The 21,571-nt window shown below is 39.9% G+C and overlaps 1 protein-coding gene across 2 annotated transcripts in view; it reads right to left on the bottom strand.

The window, feature by feature from the left end:
* Window positions 1–21,571, bottom strand: part of ETS1 (ETS proto-oncogene 1, transcription factor) — a 106,201-nt gene that overhangs the window by 31,090 nt on the left and 53,540 nt on the right. For both annotated transcript variants that reach the window (XM_007424018.4, XM_007424017.4), the window contains one exon: window positions 630–749. In XM_007424018.4, coding sequence (XP_007424080.2) covers window positions 630–749 — 120 coding nt within the window. The remainder of the gene's footprint in view (window positions 1–629; window positions 750–21,571) is intronic.

Raw genomic sequence — 21,571 nt, 5'->3', positions numbered from 1 at the left:
ATAATCCAGTGAGATGTAGGCCCTTTCCAATATGATTGCAAAATAAGCAACGATCCAATACACATTCCAGTACACCTCTTCTGGTTTGATAAGAGATATCCAGCAGTTGTTATCCAAGGTAGCTAGAAGCTGGATTTTTTTCAGAAGCTCTTGGATTATTAAATACTGGAAACCATCACCAGGACACATTAATTGCAATTTTGTCCAGTCTATCAGCTCCTCAGTACTAAACAGTACTTCCTCTTAATAATACAGCAATAACCCCTTAAAAAAATAGAGGAACATATAAGAAAGGGGACATCAGCTGTTTCCACCATCAAGTTGATTGTCGCTTAGTTAGGTGATGGTGAAAAGAAAGCAGGAATCTCAAAGCTCTGGCAGACAACAGAACATTTGAGGAACTCTATTCCCTGCAAGCTACAAGATACCCATATATGATAGAAATGCTACCCTTCAGCAGTTATGTCCCAAATGCTATGCATGTTCAAACTGCTTTCTATTTACTAAGTGAAAACCGAATTTCATAGAAGGGGCTCTAGAATACATTCAACACACCCATTCAACTTGCACCTGTTTTGAAACCACACAATCCTGTAGCTTATATGCATAAATGAGTATTTGTGGCATACCTTTGGGTATTCCCAGTCGTTGCTGTTCTTTTGTGAAACCACTAAATGTGGCTTTTAATGCCTGAGACATCATTTCCTTGCTGCTTGGAGTTAACAAAGGCACATCTGCACATTCCATATCTAAAAGAAAGAGATGAGAAACAGGAACATCAGTTGATACATGTGATATAGATGGTGAAAGGATCAGGGAACTGCAGTCAAAGGACAGATGCCAACAGGACCACCACCAAGCTTTTTTTCTCTGGCTAGAATACTACTCAATGGGCAAATCTAAGTTAGCAGTCTAAATGAAGTAGCAAAGATAAATAGGAAGAGATTCCATGAGCAGCCAATGGAAGTGGACAGTATGAGACCATTTTTGAGTTACTGAGCTCTGATTTTGTAAAGTTACATAGAATTGAAAGTAGGGTGCTAAGTTTCCCTTGCAGTCAACTTATGATGATTTGGCAATTCTAAACAGAGACCACTGTTTTAACATGGTTGTATACAAGCTCTCCAGCTAGGTTTTCTAACTAAAACCCAAAACAGGAAGGGCAGGGTAGATGTCTTCTTTGGGTTTTCATTTTTTGGGGGAAAGGGTTGTAAGGTTTAAACTCATATGTCATTGCAGTTATGGCCATAGGTTTTCTACCCCTTAAGTCACTGTTCTGTTTTAGTGGTGCCACCTGAATTTAACTAATAGGTGCAGGTCTGAAGTCTCCCAGTCCAGATCCCCCTATAAAGTCAATGCTGCACACATACTTCTAACAAATTAACAGAATTCCTACTTCTTAGTCCTTCTCTCTACTTTGGAACAAGAGAGAGAATGAACAGGGGGAGAAAGAGAAGTATCAGAAGAAAGTAAAACTGGGGAGATCTCAGTTGAATTTAATGGGGACTTCCCAAGAGCATTCTTCCCAAAGCATCTCAATCTTGATAGTGCCAATGACCAACTGGAAAAATAATGGTCTCCTTTCATTTTTAAAGTAAAGATAACCCGACAGAGGACTTCAAGATTCTACATGAGGAATGGTCCTCATCTTCCTTAAAAAGTAGCTTTGGAGATTTACAGTTTATCTCAAGAGAACTGTGTCTTTCTCTTTGCAATTACATCCCATTTTAGCATATATTCAAAAAGACCCATATACCCTGGATCTCCCATAGGGACAGAGAGAAACTGGCTCTGTTCACTCATCACACAAAGCCCTAATGTGTTAGCTCTGGTTTAGTGTGTTCTGTGAATCCCAGCCATTGATTCATAAACCATGTTGAGGCAAACCCCACTTATCATAATAAGTTCATCCAACTAGTGTGTATGTGTGTGCATTTTTATGACAATGAAATGCTCATTTAAAGTAAGGTGGTGAGGATGGGGACTGAGAGTGTCATGTAGATAGCAGGATTTTTCTATCAATGTTTATGATATTTTGTTTGGTAGCCTTCTTGTACTAAGATATACAGTTTTGCTTGTTATCTTTTTGCAAAACTCACAAGGAAGGTTTTGGTGGGATATTTAGGAGCAAATGCAATGGGAACTATAGCCAAGCTATTGGAGAACAAGGAACAGATTCCAAACAATGTTTAAAAATGTCATTTGGATATTTAGAAGGTTTTATTAGCAAAGCTCTGGAGAAATAAACACACTGCCGAGCCAACTCTGCCATCCGTCTTCTGCTCAGAGATAACCCCAAGAGAAAGTGTCCTGTACTCTCTCCCCCTACTTTTAAGCAGCTTGTTGTATTTTAATGGTGGGCTTAGCATGCTCGGAGGTTAAAAACGACCACCCACCAACTGCTCAATCACCTTTGCAGGCTAGTCAGAGGGCAGCTGTGTTGCTCTCTGGCTATGGGAGATTGATTCAGACACAGTTCTGAGAGGTGGGAGAAGCAAGTTCTGACACTTGCTTTGCTGTTGACCAACTTCAAATACAGAAAGGGGAACATATGCACAGCAGACCTTGAGCAGCACACCAGGAGTAGGCCTGCAGGACAATGCTCTGCCCATTCCCTTAAAGGAAGTTCCCAATCAGTTATTCCTCACAAAGCATGCACAAAGGATTATAGCACTAACAAATATTCTAATAACATATATGGAATTGGTTGGGTTCACGTGGGCTAAGCAAGCATAAATACTGTGGTTAATACATAGCACTAAACCATAAGCCATCATTTATAAACCACCAATGACTGGCTTCACACACAATGGCCTGCTTCATACATTGCACTAGGCCATGATACCTAATTCTGATCTGTTCAATAATTCAAAATTTGCTTGGTGCACACAATTATGGTTTAATTTCTTTACTGGCTGGGTTTCACAAAGCTATGGTTTAACTGGAGATTTGTGAATAAACTATAATTGACTGGGCTTCCATAAATGCTAAACCATAAGCAAACCACATTTTGGCTTAGCATAATGTTTGGGCCAGGTGATAAACATATATGCTATTATGCTACAAAGGACATTGAATTGCTACTGATTTTTTTTTCTAAATTGTAAATTCAAGACCACGTTTCAGTCTCCCTGATTATTCCTACCTCTTTCCTTGGTATCTGTTATAAAGTCCCTAGTTCACTGTAAATGCCTCACATAAAAAAGGCTGTATGATTTCCTTAAATAATTCCCTTAAATATTTTGTTAACATTTATAAACATTTTGTTTCAGGTTGCCACTGCTAAGGGTTCCTCTTTGCTTTCAGGGTTTTAATTACGCTCTTCTCAACATTTTTCTCCAAGTTTATTTCAGTTCAAGTGCTAAGAAGCAGTTTTTACATTTAGTTTGCCCAACGAGGATCTATTAAAATACACCCATTCTTGCCAAATGTTGGTCCCAGGTTTAATTTCTAAAATGAGCTCTGCCTTTCTGAACATTAAGCCAGTCAATTAAGATGAGAATTTGCAAACAACGTAGAAGGAGAAGATGGGATACATGAAGCTCAATCCTATGTTTAATTATAATTACTTCCAAGTAAACATGTCTTGGATTCAGTTGTATAATCTGTTCTTCAAGTCAACATGTAGCAGCATACATTGCCTTATCTCATAAATTTAACTATGATTACTCAGAAATAAACCTTATTTCAATGGAATTTACTTCTAAATATATTTTGGATTTCAGCCTTAAAGAGGCAGGACTAGTGTCCTGCTTTAAACTGGTTTTTACATAGATAGACAGACAGACAGACAGATAGATAATGGAAGCAATGCCCATTTAAAATTTATACTTGTTTTGACAAGATGACAAAAGCCTACAGCATCAAGTCCTAATCCGAGTTCAGTAACACATGAATTACTCTCGGTTTCGCAAGTTTCCAGTGCCAGGTGTCCCTGAACCGCTATTACTCCAACCCAGCACGCGGTCCAGACAGCTCAAATTTCACTTATGATCAACAAAAGAGAGAGTTAATACTACAATATTATTCTGCAATAGTGAAGACAGGCACAAAAAAAACCCATAGATCTCGACCTCAGAAAAGAAAACTAAGGTCTAGCTTAATTGAAGAAACACACAGCTAGCTCTATCCAGGTTACATTTACTATACATTTAGTATAGTCTTATATTACATAACAGACATCAAATGCCAGCTTAGGTAAAGAATTAACATAACAGTCATAGAATTCTCTCATCACATGAAATCATGATTTGCTTAATCATGTTTTGGATAAAAGATAATTGTCTGGGTTCACACAATGCACAGTACATTAGGGCGTAAGTGTGTATACCACTCAGTGTCACGAGACATAGCTTAAGTTATATTAATAAGTAAATTTGACTGTGGTTTAAAAGCCATGATGATTAGAATTACACAATATATTAAACCCAAGCCAAATATATCTTATGGTTTAGTACAAGGTAGGGGCATACACACTATATCTGTAACGAATTTATGACACATCTTTTGAAGACCATATTAAGATTTAAAAAGCTCTTGAAGATTTATTTTATCAAACAGGAAAATTCTTTTCCTTTCCTTATCAACCCAACATCTTTCTGGATAAGAATTCCAAAGTGAATTAGAACTAAAGGTGTTTGCATGTACATATGTTAAATAATATCTAGACTAGCAGCCAGTAATAAAATAGCCCTGTTGGGTTTGCATGTGCAAACTGTATAAGCAATTTAAAAAAAAAATTTTTTTTTAAAACCGGCAACATATTTAACCTTAAAATGAGGCAGGAACCCTGCAATTCTCCATGTTGCAGTTTGTTCAAAACTTACCCAACTATAACTTCCAACAGTATTCATGACTGAGCATTTCTCATATCTGTTCCACTTTGACTATGATTACTGAATTGCAGTTCAGTTATGGAGGATCATAAATTCCCCACTACTACTTTACAACAGTGTTAGGACCCAAATCATGGCAGGCCTTTTCTTTAAGCAATATTTAAACCTCATTCATAGATGTTACAGTAATAAGTGGGAACATTCCTTTCCATCTTGTCTCCTATAAACTACAGGTCCCAATTCTAGTTGTTCTTCATGAAAAATCCATTCTGCCCTTATTCGTCTGGAGTACCTTACACAGTAGCAAGGCCAAATTGATGTCTGGCTGGGACTGGTCACAGCAGGAGTCAGCTGACCTGGGCACCTCTTCTGCTTCCCTTCCTGTCTGAAGATCTGATGGATAGCCACTGAGGTCAGGGATCAAGCTCACTATTGACTTCAAGAGAAGCAAAATGTCATTCTTGCCAACACTTCATTCCCTGAATCCATATCTACTCAAACTCTTAAGCCCATCAGAAAAAGACACCTGATACACCATTGCCATGGGAGACCAAAGCAAAGAACTCCATGGCTAGGTTCACATATCATGCTAAGCCATAAAGCGGCTTGTTTGGTTTGGGCTTTGCATGTTGTAAGAACCCAACCACTGTGGTTCATAAATTATGAGTTATAACTTAATATGATATGGATTATTCAAGATACCATGGTTGAAACAAACCATGGTTTAATAAAAGAAAACCCACCCTATATGTTCTACACAACTGTGGTCTACATATAGGCAACAGGAGTTGAGTTCATCTTGAGAGAGACCTTACCTTAAATACCCCAAGCAGCATCAGAAAGGAGTGAGAAGTATAATGTTCAAGAGCTTATTCGGCAACATTACTCCATTTAGCACAGAGAAGACCCTTGTACTATACTAAGAACAGTATTGTCTTTCACCATCCATCTAAATATAGAATCCTGCCTTTAAATTTCCTATAATGCCCCTGAGATAGGATCCCTCTGAAGCACTGTGGGAAATCCAAGGGCCAGATACCACCTAACAGTGCTGTTGCCCCCTATTGATGAAAGGCAGTACCACAAGGACTCATAGATGTCTAATGGTACATGCCTTTGACTAATTTGCTTAGGGTTCCTGAAATCTATAACCAGCATCACTTCATTTTAGATTTATTTATTTATTTATTTATTTAATTAATTAATTAATTTATATAGCCATCCATCTCACATGTGTGTCTCTAAGTGGCTTACAATAAAACAGATCAAATATAAAGACACATAATATAAAAATAAAAACACATTGCAGCTGAGCATCCTAAAATAGCCATCAACAAAGCCAAGAGATGGGCTCTATCACACACTGATGTCCTAGGTCCTACCATGGCTTGTACCATTTGCCAGGCAAATCAATGAAGGATCTTCTATGCCCTTGACAGAACCCAAGCTAGCCCAGATCAGCTGCATTTGAAATACACATGAGACTAGCTAACAACTGCAAACAATGCTTGGGTCCCTGCATATGGCCTTGAAGACCCTGAAAAGTTGCTCCCCAACCACAGATTTTATCACGGTAGAGGAAGGGAAAAAATGATTAAATAGATGGAGGAGTAATCCTATTTAATGGCATTCATTCCAGTTTCACTTTTATTAGGCTGAAACCAACTTCACCATTTGTCCTCCCCATTCTTTGTAGAGCAGCTCACCGGCATGTCACTTCAAAGAATGGGGCTCAGCCTGACCAAGTCTAGGTCTTGTGGGAACAGAAGTTGCTTTGTACAGATGGGACGGGAGATGCCATACAGATCTGGGGACCTTCAGCTTTCCCATTCAGCACTAGGAAACCTTCCAGAATTTGGCTGCTCTGGTCATCTAGAAAGGGGATCAAACAGAAGGGGCCTTATTGTTTCTGTGCCCTCCTGATGGGAATGGTGACAGTGCCTTGAGGGTCCCCCATCATCTTGGGTGGGGATTTACCATAGTGAAACCCTCCAACTTGAGTCCTATTGCCTCACTTCAGCTTGGAAAGGTGTTGTCCAGGTGAAACATTCAGAGGTGAAGATGGAAAGGAGGGAGAGAAAACATTTGAGCACATGAACCCAGCTGAGCCCCCCATTTATTTAGGCAGGATTAGCTGAAATTTGTCTGCACTCTTGAACTGTTTTCACAGAAGCCTGACTCTCACTCCCACGCAGGAAACAGGAGCCAAGATGGGCCTGTTTCAATTAGGGGTCTCTCAGCATTCACACAGTTAGAAGAGGGAGGTGGGGGTAAGGGAGATGGAGGGACATCCAGATGTTCATTTTAAAAAATAAAGCAACAGGGGTGCATTTCCACAGAACTGTCAAGGTTTGCCTGTGCACCATATGATTGTCCCTGGTTGAAGTTAGTCCTTTTCCCCATTACACCCACTTCTCTGTGCCTTGAGTGGCCACTTAAATACACACAAGCTTAGCAGGTGACTTTTTTCTGCAACCATTTATTCAGAGCTTTGGGTTACTCAAAGCACATCAACCCCATTGTTTCAGCCAAGTTTTATTTCCTTTATTACATTATGAACCTGTATTTCACTCTCTTTCTTCAGGGTTCAAAACAATCCTGTGGTTAAGCTGAAAAGGAGAAGGGGGTATCCAAAGCTATTCACCAGTAGCTTCATTGCAGCACATTGGGTTATGCTTCATGCTAAGCTGTTGCTTCTTTCATCAAGGTGTGATAAATAATCAACAAGTGACTGGGTTGGTTAACACACCAGCCGTACACCCTAGTTTACAAACCACACTGGCTGGTTCCCCACAAAATGCTAAGCCAAAACAAAGTACTTTATGGCTTAATATAAGATCTAGTAACTGACAGTTTTATTACTACTTCATGTGGGTCAACTGTAGGGAACTCTTAACTCCCATGAATGCCCAACCATGATAGAAAGCCCACGTTCATTTGGTGCTCCTATTGCACTCCTGATGTTCTTCTAAAAATATGAGTATTTCAGACATTTAGAAATCCATCATTATGGGAAGCTCATTTGGCAGCTCAATTCTCACCTGTGCTAGAGAGAGGAGATTTGGGGTTGAATTCAGTATTTTTTCTCCAGAGCAACAAAAACAGATTATTATTTAGCAACAGCATATTAAGTGATTAATCTGAGCAGTGTTTCACTTTCGAACTCTGTGTTGTTAATAAGCAATTTGAATGTATCTACCTGCATAAGGATCACTGTATTCGCTATATTCTCAGGAAAAAGCTGGATTTCAAGCTGCTCTGAGTATGGACAGGTTTTCTTGAAATTCCTTGTGCTTACACATTAAGTAATTCTTGGTATAAATTTCAAACTTCCACTGTCTCCCTTCCCCACCTCCAGCCAGCTTCCTCTAAGATAACTTGCTCTAATCCTCCTTCTCCACTTTGCTAAATAGCTACAATCCTTCCCAAAGAACAAACGGTAAAAGGGGGAAGGAATAGTCAGCTAAACTTGTAACAGACTCCAAGGACAGGAATGAAAGGGGGAGGCTGAATATAAATAAGGGTCAAGAAAGAAATGGGATGCATTAGACAGCCAACAGTCCTTTGGAAGAGAAGGCTTTCTAACTGTAGGATGAATATTGTCCCTCAGCAAAACCCCAGAAGTGGTTTAACTTCCATGATTCCTAAAAAATAAGGCTGGGTTGTTTCACTGGGGAACTGGAGAAACCACGGCAGGAATGGGGCCTCCCAGCTGGTTAGACTAACAGGAAGGTCATCAGCAGCTTGGGAACTGTAGCTCTCAAAACTTGTGCTGCGGTAGCCAGAAACCACTCAAAGGGTTTACCCCTGCCAGAACACCAGCTCCTCTGGCGTCAGGTCACTTGGTGGTTAAAGAAAAATGGAAGAGGCCGAGTTTCACATGTCTAAAGGAGATACGAAGACAGACCAGCTTTCCAAATAGTTATCAAGTGCTTAATAAACAACACAGAACTGGTATTAACATATTGTACATTTATTCCTAATTCTTAAAAGTGCTTCAGAATCCTGTCGTATTCCCAATGCTGAAACATTCCCTTTCATATTCTTATTAATAGTAGACTGGATGGATCTTACAAGGAAAATAGAGGTAAGGAGTTGATTCATGTGTTGGGTGCATATCTTGTGCAAACAAGCTTGTGCTTTCTTTTCTCTCCTTTCTATTTCATATTTCAGTTCACCAAGACATTTTGGACCTGACACAGACAGAATTACTAACAAACTAACTAGGTTAGGACAATCATGCATTTTGACCCAGTCAAATGTTTTACACTAATTGGAATTTCTCTTCCATGCCAATAGAGATATGTTCACATATGGTAAGCTATAATGTGATTTGTTTGATTTTAGGTTGAGTGTTGTGTCACTCTTGCGATTATAAGCCATAGCTGATGGTTTGATTCAAAATGTAAAACAGGCCACTGTGGCTTATTCAACAAGCCCCATTTCAAATAAATGGTCACTTAGGATATGTAAATTCAGCCATAAGAACAATTACCTATGTCCTTGTTCCCTATGAAATCTCATGCCATAGCAGAACTAGTAAAAATCTTCAAGATCTTCTCTTTTTTCCCCCTTCTTTTGTGTAGCTTCAGTTCCCACAGGCAGGATTTATCTCAAACACCTGCCAAGGACTTAATGCCCAAACATGAATTTAATGTTAGCCAATCTTTTCCTAAGTCCCATCTTCCCCAGCCCCACCACCATGATCACCACCCTTTCCTAGACAGCTATAGTGTTTCAGCACCCAACTCTGCATCCTAGTTGCATGAGATGTCTGATGTTAACTTTCACCTACAGAACAGATAAGTCCCATAATCAGTTTAAGAGAGATCCTTGGTTTCAAAAACTATAAACCCATCCAAAAGCAACCATCCAAAACAGTGATCAAAAGTCTCCAGGGGGTTACAAATGACACCATCTGAGAAGGTTGCTTCAAGGGCATGATAAAGCTGAATTCATTGCACACACACTTATGGTGAGCAATCAGGCTCTAGAGCAGTGTTGTCCAAACTTGGCCACTTTAAGATGAGTGGACTTCAACTCCAGCATGGCTGGCTGGGGAATTCTCGGAGTTGAAGTCCACTCATCTTAAAGTGGCCAAGTTTGGACAACACTGCTCTAGACAGTCCTCACACAAGAATCTCCATATTGTACCATACCAGGTCAACGTAGCCTAAAATATTCATCATCCATATTGATGTGGTGATGTATAGAGGAGTTGGGGGAAATGGTTTCTTTTCACACTATTAAAAGAATTCAGGAGCCACAGGTTGAGAGAAAACTGGCATGCAGCAAAACAAAACGTCAGCCCTGTGCATCATTTTTATTCACAATACCTCCAGGTACCACAAAAGTCCCTGGACATTTACGAATTAAAAATCCTCCAGTCTATAAAAAAGATTAAATGAGGGGAGAGGATGGTTAGGGTTAGAGGGGATGACAAGAAAGAACATCACCTAGTTTAGTTTGTGGTAAATGAGTGACCAGTCATATGTTCCACAGCAACCTTTCAGGGAATAGAAAGCTCTTCCCATTGCATTCATTTTGTGGAAAGTACCTACAACCTGCTCTCAAAATTCCAGGTGTACCCAAACCATTTTATTTGACTAACAGTAGAAGGGATAAAAGTCTACATTTGACCTACCCACTTCTAAATGAGTCGCCTGCTTCTCTTGCTGTAAAACTCTCAAGTCATTCATTCACTCATCCTAGAGGAAATTCCTAGCACTGGCTTGATTGGAAGCCAAGATCTTTCCATCTCTCATTGCTCTCTTATTTAAGTGGCTCGCCTTGAGCAAAGTCCACTGTTGCCCCTTGCCAGACACATGGAAACCACATGGCAAGCAGTAGGCTTTCTTATGCTTAGGATAAGATGACATTGATCCCAGGCATTCTTTGACATGTGCAGGCAGCAGTTACCCTCCCAGAGAAAGAATCCAAGTTTCACCACCACTGGTTCTGTCCTGTCTAGAAACTAGGAGAATGTCACTACGACCCCAATATAAGTAGGCACTGTCAAGAAAGCTCATTTGCATTGTACTCTTATTTAACCCCAGGATATTTGCTTACAGATCCATACATGCAACTGCATTTACTCCAATAATGGGCTAGAAACTCAACAGAGAGGGACATGAAGGAATATGGTGAAGTAAATTCTATGCCAAGATGGACTTTTAAGCAACTTTCATAATCGCAGTTGCCACTCCCTCACAACAGCTCTCTGAGGTCAGTTCAGCTGAGATAAATTGACTGTTCCAAGGTACTCAAAACGTTTCATAGCTGAGGGGGAGTATGAGCCTGAGTTTCTCTAGCCTTAATTTAAAAACACCCATAGTATTCTGCTTTGCAAGGAAGATTTGGCTCCAGAAATGTCAGAAGCTAATCCCCATTTGAAAATTGGCAGTAAACCATCAAGCAATTTTGCTTACCTGGAGACTTTGATTCTCAGTTTAATGCAAGTCATCACGGCCTATCTGGATGATCAATGCGTGGCTGGAATTCTGAACTTCACAGTCCCCACAGACTTGGAAAGCACCAGATTGGGCAAAGCCTTTCTACAGACTATGTGATTCATTACTTCCAAATCTATCGGGGAGGAGCTGGTACTTTTTTCTCCTTGCAAGAGGATTAAAAGAAAATCAGATACACAAGAAATGTGAAGGTAAAAATAAACTGGAGGCTAAGGTGAAATTTTAAAACACAAAGGAAAAAGAAGGGTAACATGGAGAAAGCAAAGACCATAAGACAGTGAGGTGAAGACTACCTGAACAGTCCATAGAGACAATTTTGAATTGCTTAGGATGGAAAAAGTAGAGAAGATAGATAGATAGATAGATAGATAGATAGATAGATAGATAGATAGATAGATAGATAGATAGACCACTTGCCAGGTAGCCACCATGACCTAAATTCCTTGGATATTGCCATCACTTATTCAAGACGAACCATTTTTCAATCCAAGTCAGGTGTTTTTTTGCTTGAGTTCTACAGGCTATCTGTCCCCAGAGCACTGGGCCACAAGCACTGCTGGAAGTGGGGGAGGAAACCCCAAAGAAGGAAAACCTTATCCTTGTTCTATTCCTTGGGAAAATCTTGGCAAACCCCCACATGCTATTTCACAGCAGTGTTCAAGCAAGCAAGGTGGTCACTGCAGAGTGGGGTGCAAGCAATCTCATGTGTTTTGGGATGCAGTGTGAGAAGACTGATTTTCCTTTAATTCTCCTCCCCAACCCCCAAGAGCAGAGAAGAGGGGAAAGAAAACAAACCTTAACTCACTGGCCCTGCCAATCTGCATTGCTAGTCTTTTGGTCACTTGATCCACAGTTTGAAGTCTGCCAAACAGGGGAAAGTCTGGGCTATGAGTTCTCACAGCAGCCTTGGCTGGCTTCAGTCCCCCAGCGGTTGAGAAACTGAGAACCTCATAAAGAGCTCTGACGAAAGCAAACACATGGTGCAAAGGGAGGGGGGTCTTCATGACCGCAAGGAAAAGCTCTCTTTTGAGAACAGACCTCCCCCCCACCACCACCAAGACATGTCATGAGATCATTTCTCCTCCTCCCTCTCCTTAGAATTTCCTCCGCCTGGCTCCTGCTGGCTGATCCAAACTGATTCAAGAGGCAACAGGGCCCTGCCCTCCAGATGAGTAAGTAAACTGACATGGGGAGTGGAGCTGAAGAAGGAAGGGGGCAGGAGGAGATGAAAGGCAGGCGGGGAGAGCAGTCGAATGAGTCCTGCATGCCTTGTGCATGCAGTCAGAGGAGGAGAAGGCTTGGACTTGGCTTGCTAAAATGCTGACTGAGTCAGCCGATTAGTAAACACACATTCACCCACATTTGGCGCGCAGCTGCACCTGTGCAAAAGGAGGCTAGATGCTCTAGCTCCCAACTCCACCAACTTTTAATCTGAAAGACGAATCCGACCTTGAGAGCAATGCTTTTAAGTAGCAGTCAATAGACTCCAGAACAGAATTTCAAGGAAACCAGAAAAAGACACCGACGTGAAAAAAGTGCCTTGCTGGGATCATATCATTGCTGGCCAAGTCAGATGCCTCTGGAATCCCACAAGGACAGCATCTTAAAATTCTGCATCAAATGAATACATTAAGAAAACCTAAATTCTACAACTTTTACATGCTGTTTAAGCAGGCACACAACAGTATTTTTACCCTACATTTCCCCAGTGAGCTCAGATTGGCACCCCCATCCCTAGGACCATCATTATGCTTATGACAGAGAATGGGAGGGAATGTCTACTAGCTGAGACTTTCCTGCTAAAACAGCAGTTAAGCCTGATGTAATTTCCTAGATTAGGCTCACACATTGCAAACCACGCAGACCTTGGCTTGGGTTTAAGAGATCATGAACACCTGGTGGTTTGTAAACCATGGTTGATAGCTTAGAATTGTGTGACCACAGCCAACTGTGACTTATGTAACCATGTACGGCTTAGTGTAGCTTGTGGATTCAGTCCTATAGTTCAGCTTTCTCTTTCCCAAATGAGTGTTCTCCAACTGTGTATATAGAGACTTCTGGAATTCCCAGCTAGGATAGAAATTCTGCATATCGTAGATTCAATTCATCTTGAGAGAAGTGGACCATGTTATCTCCTGCTGAGACTGTATTTTTCCCACCAAACTGCTGTGACGATGGCTTATTCCCAGGATCGCTTTGTCTGAAAGAACCACCTACCCACTAATGTTTCAGTCTCTGACTTGTTTATACGATGGATGGATGAATCAGAGCTTGGAATGGACTGGAAAGAAAGCTATGCAGAACTTTTGGCATAACTGAGGAATATTATCCCAGCCTGACATAAAAAAAATATATCATGGAAACAAGAGCAGGTGTCTATGTTTGTAGAGTTCACCATCCAAAATATGAATATGCATTAGCTTATAATGAGACTAAGATATTAAGAAGTGATGAGGGAGGTTTGCTTATTAAACATTTTCAAACTACTTTTGTCTGCAGAGACAGCTTATAAGCAGGGAAGGGGGTCATGGCTCAGTATTAAAGCTCTTGCTTTGCATGAAAAGGCTTCCAGGTTCTGTTAAATTTGGAACTTGTTGAAGAATATTAAATCCCACAGCTGGGTTCAAGCATCACTTTGAGGTGGGGTTAATTTTGAACCTTGGTTTATGGAACAAACCATGGTTACTAGATGAATACATAAACTATTCATTAAATCATATATGAGCAACCACAATGGCTGATTCATAGTGCACACTAAGTCAAAAGAAAATAGACCCCCATTGTGGTTTAGCAGAGTGTATGAAATCAGCCAGTTTGTTCCAAGAGTTTTTGGCCTGGGTTCTATTCCCTGAAGAATATAAGATCAGCTTATATTATCAAACTAGAGTCCACCTGAATGCAGCATTTTGTTTCTCCTAGTGGTCATCCAGATACCCTTGGGGTGCTCATAAGCAGGAGATGGAGACAGACCCCTGTTCCCCTGAAATTGGAGATTTGCCACCCCCCACTTGGAGACAATATTAAGTCTTCAAGACCAGTGACCCTAAATAGATCTGGCAGCCATGAATTTATCCAATCCCCAGTTAAAGCCAGCAAAGTTAGTGGCCATCGCTATGCCTTGTGGTAATGGATTCCACAAGTTATTGTATGCTATGTTAACATTAATAATAATTTCTGGATCTCTTTCTAATCAGTTTCACTGGATAGCCAGGGGCCCGACTGCTTTGAGAGAAGGAAGAAGCAATTCTCTCTGTTCATTTTCTCCCCAACATGCATGGTTTTATACTCCTTTATTATGACCCCCATTAGCTGCTTTTTTTCCAAGCTAAGATGTTCCAAACATTTTAGTTTCATATAATTTCAGATAAGGACATATGATAGATTTGTACAAGAGCATTACTATCTTGCCATTTTTATTTTCGATTCTTTTCCTAGGAATTCCTAGCATGGAACTGGCCTTTTTCATATCCCCTGCACACTAAGTCCGCATTTTCACTAAGCTATTCACAATGATCCCAATATATTTTTTGTAGTCAGCTGATGACAACTGGGCCTGAACAACATATAGGAGCTTTTTGCTCCATGAGCACCACCTTACTGCAGCTGAATGGCATTTGATTAACAATTGTCCCAATTTAAAGAGATCTTGATGGAGCTTCTCACAAATATTTTGGGTATTTACCATCTTGAATAACTTTGTATCGTCTGAAACTCAGCCAGCGCACTGCCTATGTCTACATCAGGACTGTTTAGGAGGACGTTTCAAAGCCCTAATCCCAACACAGATCCTTGGCAGACTCCATTTCTTAGTTCCTCCCATTAAAAAAAAAATCCCCATTAATTTTGACACCATGCTTTCTGTTTCTTAACCAGTTAGTAATTCAAAGTTCACGATCAGGAACTTTGTCAAAGACTTTTCAAAAATCCAAGCAAACAGTACTGATAGGGTTATTTCCATCCGTGATACTCTCAAAAAAAGAAACCTCTTTAAAAGGTTGGGGAGGCAATGTTCACCTTTGCAGAATCCATGCTAATTTTGCTCCAGCAAGGTTTATTCCTCTAGTCCAGTGTTTCTCAACCTCAGCAACTTTAAGATGTGTGGACTTCAACTCCCAGAATTCCCCAGCTGGCATGCTGGCTGGGGAGTTCTGGGAGTTGAAGTCCATACATCTTGAAGTTGCTGAGGTTGAGAAACACTGCTCTAGTCTCTTAAATTCTTTTGCTAAGGTCTTTCTGGACCTAATCCACAGCAGTATCTATAAGAAAAGATGAGGTTGTCTAAGGTCTTTCTGGACCTAATCCACAGCAGTATCTATAAGAAAAGATGAGGTTGTCACCTTTAAGAGCTTTCTTCCATAATCTCCAGCCAACAGAGACTTTAGCTGTGAGATTATGAGAAGAACTAAACAGCAATACATCTGAAAGGCCCCAATTTAGAGAAACCTACAGTAGAGTAAGAATGCTCCGAATATTTGCAATATTAGAGAAGGGTCTTGGCTTTGCCTATAGCACACATTCCCTCCCCATTGGCCATGGGGAGAGATGTAGTCCAAAACCATCTGGAGTGAACCCAACTACATTTGCCAAGTCTACAGTATCAGATTCTTCCTTCCTGAGCAAGAAGATTAGAGGAGTCAATGTTAAATATCCCAGTGTTTTTTGCTGAACAGTAGACATCAAAAAAATAAACAAGATCTCTCCCTGCCTCCCCCCCCCCCGAGTTTTTCAAATATAAAATATAAACAGAAATGAAGAGTGTGAGACAGAGAAAATGCATGTTCTCTCCAAGCATAATTCAATATTCAAATTAAGGACAGTGATGAACTTCAAAGGCTGGATTTTTTTAAATCACCATAACTGGAGAAGCTGGGGGGGGGGGGGGAGAACATAAAGGGTTTCTTGATTTTCACTCCAGCTCCACCTCGGATTCTAACTATGTCTTCATATGAGCCAAGTATTTAACTACTACTATTATTAGTTATTTGACAGCTTTCTCCAACAGCCTTAGTAATTATATACATGATTTGCCCCGTTCTTTGTCCTCACAATAAGCCTATGAGATTGGTTAGTCAGAGATAAGAACCTCTCTGTCCCCTGACAGCTTGCAAATTGGCTCCAATCTCATTTATATTATCAGTCAAGGTTGGGTCAGTTGCCAGAAAACTGGAAGGATTAAATTTTCAGAATTGGTTTGGGGGAAAGTAGTCTTATACATGGACAACAAATTATTCTGAATTGTTGAATCTGTTTGGAGTCATCCACTTTGATCTGAATATTCAGACTGAAGATTTGGACAGTTATCTATAGATTTCTCTACAAATTTGAGTCAGAAAGCCAATTTAGGGATCTGAACAAATCGGCTTCAAATTGAATGTACTAATTAAAGCTTCCCTCAGCCATACTATCAACCACTACCCTGTAATTCATTGTATTTTCATTTCTTTGTTTAGAAACCTAGACTGTTTAGAAATGAACATGGATTTAAAGGCTAGGATTTACTTTTATTCTGTTAATCGCTGCAAATGCATTTTTTAAAAATTGGCATCATTTAAAGAAGACAGCTTTAGCCCCCCTGTTTCTGTTTTTCATCACAATTGTTGAGAGCAGCAACCAACCACTTCTTGAGCAGTTTTGATTACACACACTACCATTCTATTTTACACCTATATTTGCATACATTGCTCAAGTTAAAGGGATTGCAGCATTATTCTCTAGTGATTTTTCCAAAAAAGAACTCAGATAAAGTTAGCAATTGTGATGAAATTTGTACTGATTCATATGAGAAAAATGTAACATCCAATCCATGCTTAGATTAGCCTATCTTATAGGCAGATAATGTGTAGAAGTTCTATATAGGGCTCCATACTCTTTTTAAACTAGGGTTCACCCAACCCACTAAGTCATAAACTATGATTTGCAGACCACTCGTATCAAGATGCTTACATCATGCTAAGTCAAAGTCAAACCACATGATGGTTTAGTGTGATGTGTGAAGCTGATCTCATCTGAGATTCAAGGTCTGCACACTCCAATACTGAGCTGTGACTGTTGGCATACGATGAGATTGGGTTTGGTCTACATTTTTCAATGGCTCTTAACCCAAAGCCACATTTAGCACGTAGGGGGAATCAAAGGCTCTCAAAATTCATTTTGACAGGTCAAAGTCAAGGGGCCATATCATATATGTAGGTGCAAGGTGATGTTTTCAGGGTTTTAAAAGTGATATTCCTGTTTCAAGGTTTATCTCCATTTTCAACTTAAACTGCAGGAAATGGTGATGTCATTCCTTAACAGTCATGGCTGGGAGCAGCACAAAAAGAAACTTGGGGCCCTGGGAGCACAGGTTTCCCATGCCTGAAATATATAAACAAGCAATGGCTTACTTAAATGCTTTGTTGAATAAGTCATAATGTCTTGGTTCACACATAACTCTGCACCATAATAGGTTTGGTTTGTTTTTGTTTTATTTTTGTTTTCCTGCCTTTGAGTTAGCGTTGACTCCTGGCAACTGCCTGAACAAATCCCTGCCATTTTCTTAGACAAGATTTTGGAAGTGTCTTGCCATTGCCTTCTTCCTAAGGCTGAGAGAAATTGACTGGCCTAAGGTCACCCACCTGACTTTGTGCCTAAAGCAGGACTAGAACTCACAGTCTCCCAGTTTCTAGCCTGGGGCCTTAACCACTACACCAAACTGGCTCTCCATTACAGATAACAGAAGGTAAATAATAGTGATAATATAAATTATTACAACTGATCATACTCTCTGACAGTCCAAGCCTGGATGAAGTGTGGCTTGAGAAGAAAAGAACTGGAGGAGGGTCTGACTTGGAGACACTCAAATGGTGTGAACTAAGAGAACCATTTAAGAGCTCCAGAACCAGGAACACTGGCTCTCTACCAACCAAGAATGGAATGATATGAAGGAGACATCTGAAACTAATAATAAACCGACATGCTGTCTATCTTATGAGATGAAGAGCCTCACTGTTTACCTGGTACAGCACGCTTAGGGGATACAGTTTTGAACTTGGTTTGCCTCTATGAAGAATCGTGTCTATAGCCCAGCTGAGAACCAAGTTGTCAACTAGAAATAAAACATAAGTCTGGATGGTTCCTTTGCCTTTATGAGGAATCTGATCAGCAGAAATCAGAAACTGAAGCTATTTCAGAAACCACCTGAGCAGGGACTAATACAACATTGGCAACCATAAGTGGAAAAGCAGAACTGAGGGGACAATGTTCTCCTCCCATCCACCTAAAATTAAAAAAAAAACACCTCTCAGAGCGGAGTAAATTAACTTTCTGAATCTTCTTTACTCATACCTAAACTGTTAACCATGGAGAGAAAAAACTGACAGAGGGAATTCCAATTTGATCATTCATCTGCAATTAAGCCTAACTAAGCTTGATGTGGTTACTTGCTTCCCTTGCCAAGTATTTAGCATACCTGGAAAAAATCTGGGAAACAGCATAATCAATAAATATTTATTATTTAGTTCACAATATTTGGACTAAGAATGCAAACTTGGTCAAATGCCAAAGCCGGGAGAAAGCACTTGATCTGCACGACAGACCAATTTAACTTGATATCTGCTCGGAGAGGATACAATAAACAAGGAAGATAAAAAGTAGCCAAGCTAGAATCAGCTTTGTTTAAAAAAATAACTAACAAAGATTAAACACGATATTTTACTGAAGAACTGATGATTGCCCCACATTTTACTAACATGCCATTTCACATCTGAAACTGTGTGTGGATGTCTGTATGGCTCTGGAGGAATGGAATGGTTTCGGTTCCTAAACTAAAATATATACATTTCCTAGTTCAACACTAGCAATAAAACTACCAACACAATCTTCTGAAGTTTTGGTCAGAAATAATTTGCACAAAAGTCAATGAGAATTGAATTGCAGGTTGAATTCCTCTGTCTCCGTACAAGAGTGAAGCTACTAGGAATTTAATAAATCTAAATGACTGCACTGTATATAACCTTTATAAGTCCTGAATCTATTATTAGATTAAAAAAAAACAGATCTAGATATTGGTCCCTTAATAGCAGCATTATTATTTTATCTTGTAATTTTTGAGTTCTGGGGAAAAAAAGTTGGAATAATTATTCTTCCTAGGTCTGTTTCTATTTCTATTCCACTTATTTGTTCTAAGAATGATTATGCTAAGAATAGTGGCCTGTTTATTTTCCTCTTCCGTTGGTCTTGTTTCCTTTTGTGTTATGCCTTTAAAATCAGAGACCTGGGAGAATGGACTATCCTGTTTTTTGCAATGCTCTTGTATAAGCTGCACAGAGGGTTTTTTAAAAAAAATCTGTGTAACAGGCTACAAATGCTTCAAACAAAAGTCAACAAATACTGCATTGGAATGCCCTTGATATTACATGGCAAATGAAAGAGTGGTCAGTTGCAAGACACAGCAATTACAGTCATTACAGAGCAAATAGCAAGTTTGTAATAATTCTCAGTTGCTAACAGCATCAGAAGGAAGTTCTTCCACTGAAACTGCTGGATCCAGATGTTACATGGCCAGACACAACAGAAAGCAAAGCTTGGCATCCAATATTTTCAGGTTTATCTTATAATATGAAAGGTGCTGCTTGATTAGAAATCTGTCCTTAGGAAGAACAATTGCTCAAAGCTAACAGAGATCCTTCGCAAGCAGAAAACCTTGGATTCACTCCTGGCCTTCTCCAAATAAAAGTATCAGAGCGAAGCTGAGAAGAAAGATTGTTACTAAAATTGCAGAGCCCTATTGTCCATCAGAGTGGATCACACTGCCATAGAAGGCACTCCCCAGATGTTAGAACGGATCCCCTTACCCCAAAAAGAGTCCACCCCATCACATATTGCTAGCATCTAACCTCCACAACTAAAATGAAAGTACTGGAATGTACTAAAATCTAAGGGGGGGGGGAGGTGTCACCAGAACAAGGATTAATACACTGGTGGGCCTGTGGTGTTAAGGGAGAGAGGGCCTGGCCTGATCCTGCACATTTAAAAGCTACTTGATTTGCAGAAATCACATTTGCCACCCGACTTGACCGCAAGCTTTAGAGATCTGCTTCAGAGCAAAGAAACAGAAACTCCTGTGCATTTAACAACTTTCTTCAAGGCCTGTAGAACAACATCCAGGAGATGAAACCACAGATTCAAACGTCTACCTGTTTTGCATGTGAAACTGCATCTATTGTTGAAAGTTTGTTGAGTCAAGAGCAGATGTTGCCCACACAGTTCCAAAAGTTCAGTTATAAACTTTAAAAAAATGTTTCTTTTTAAATGAAAGCAGATCTTCTCAAGATGTTAACAGTCACAGGAACTCAATCTCACGTGGGGTCGCTACCTTCCCATTTCAGCAGAAACTGTGGCTTTAATAGAAGCAGGCTGACTTGTGCTACCATTTCTTCCTAGCACACATAAAATCATACAATGTGAATGGATTTCAAAGGTTACTAGTCCAACTCCCAGCTCATGCAGGACATCCAAAGTCATAGAAGCTTTATAGATGAGAGAGCAGCTGTTAACATTTTTATCTATCCCAAACCATATAGCACAGTCAAAGATTGTGCTCATGTATCAGATTAAGTCAGATTGTTTTAACCATGATTTGCTGAATAAACCACATAAAGTGGGCTCACAGATAATTCTAAGCCATAAACCATGATTTGCAATGCACAATGGCTGGATCCTCAGAATACATTAAGCTAAAGCCAAACAAGCCGTATTATGGATGGATTCAATGTGAGAATATGAAAGAACCACAGGATTATTTTATCTTAGGATAAATGCTACCATATGAATCTTCACAAACCACCTTAATTATTTTCCAGAACAATCCAAGCATGTTTTCAGCAGTTCTAGAAAATGTAGCTGTCCAAGGCAAGGTTGCAATTATAGAACCTTCCAATTGTTCATTCAACTGGTAAATACTGTACCTTGCAGGGAAAAAATAAGGCAGATTCTTAATGAGTCCTGCACAAAAGTTTCTTGTTTGTACCACTGTGTACAGATCGAAAATGCTTCCTCGGATAAGGATGGTCCTTTTGATAAGCAAATGGCAGATCAGACATTCCAGGGAGATTTTCCTCGATTTGCAAATTTTCTCAAAGAGTTTGGCTGGGATTCTAGACTGCTTTCACATTGAAGGATGGAAGATCTGACAAGTAACATAATGCTGATAGTTCTTGGAAGATGACACATTTGAAACCAAACTGGCCACTGACCTTTTTCTGTTGTCACATATAAGGTTAACCTTAT

Source organism: Python bivittatus, unplaced genomic scaffold (genome assembly GCF_059951505.1).
Source record: "Python bivittatus isolate LINGU-HERP-01145 unplaced genomic scaffold, Pbiv_v1 ctg000320_np1212, whole genome shotgun sequence".
NCBI classification, from domain to species: Eukaryota; Metazoa; Chordata; class Lepidosauria; order Squamata; family Pythonidae; genus Python; species Python bivittatus.
Note: the sequence above shows the minus strand (reverse complement) of the source record. Positions and strands in the feature narration are given on the sequence as shown.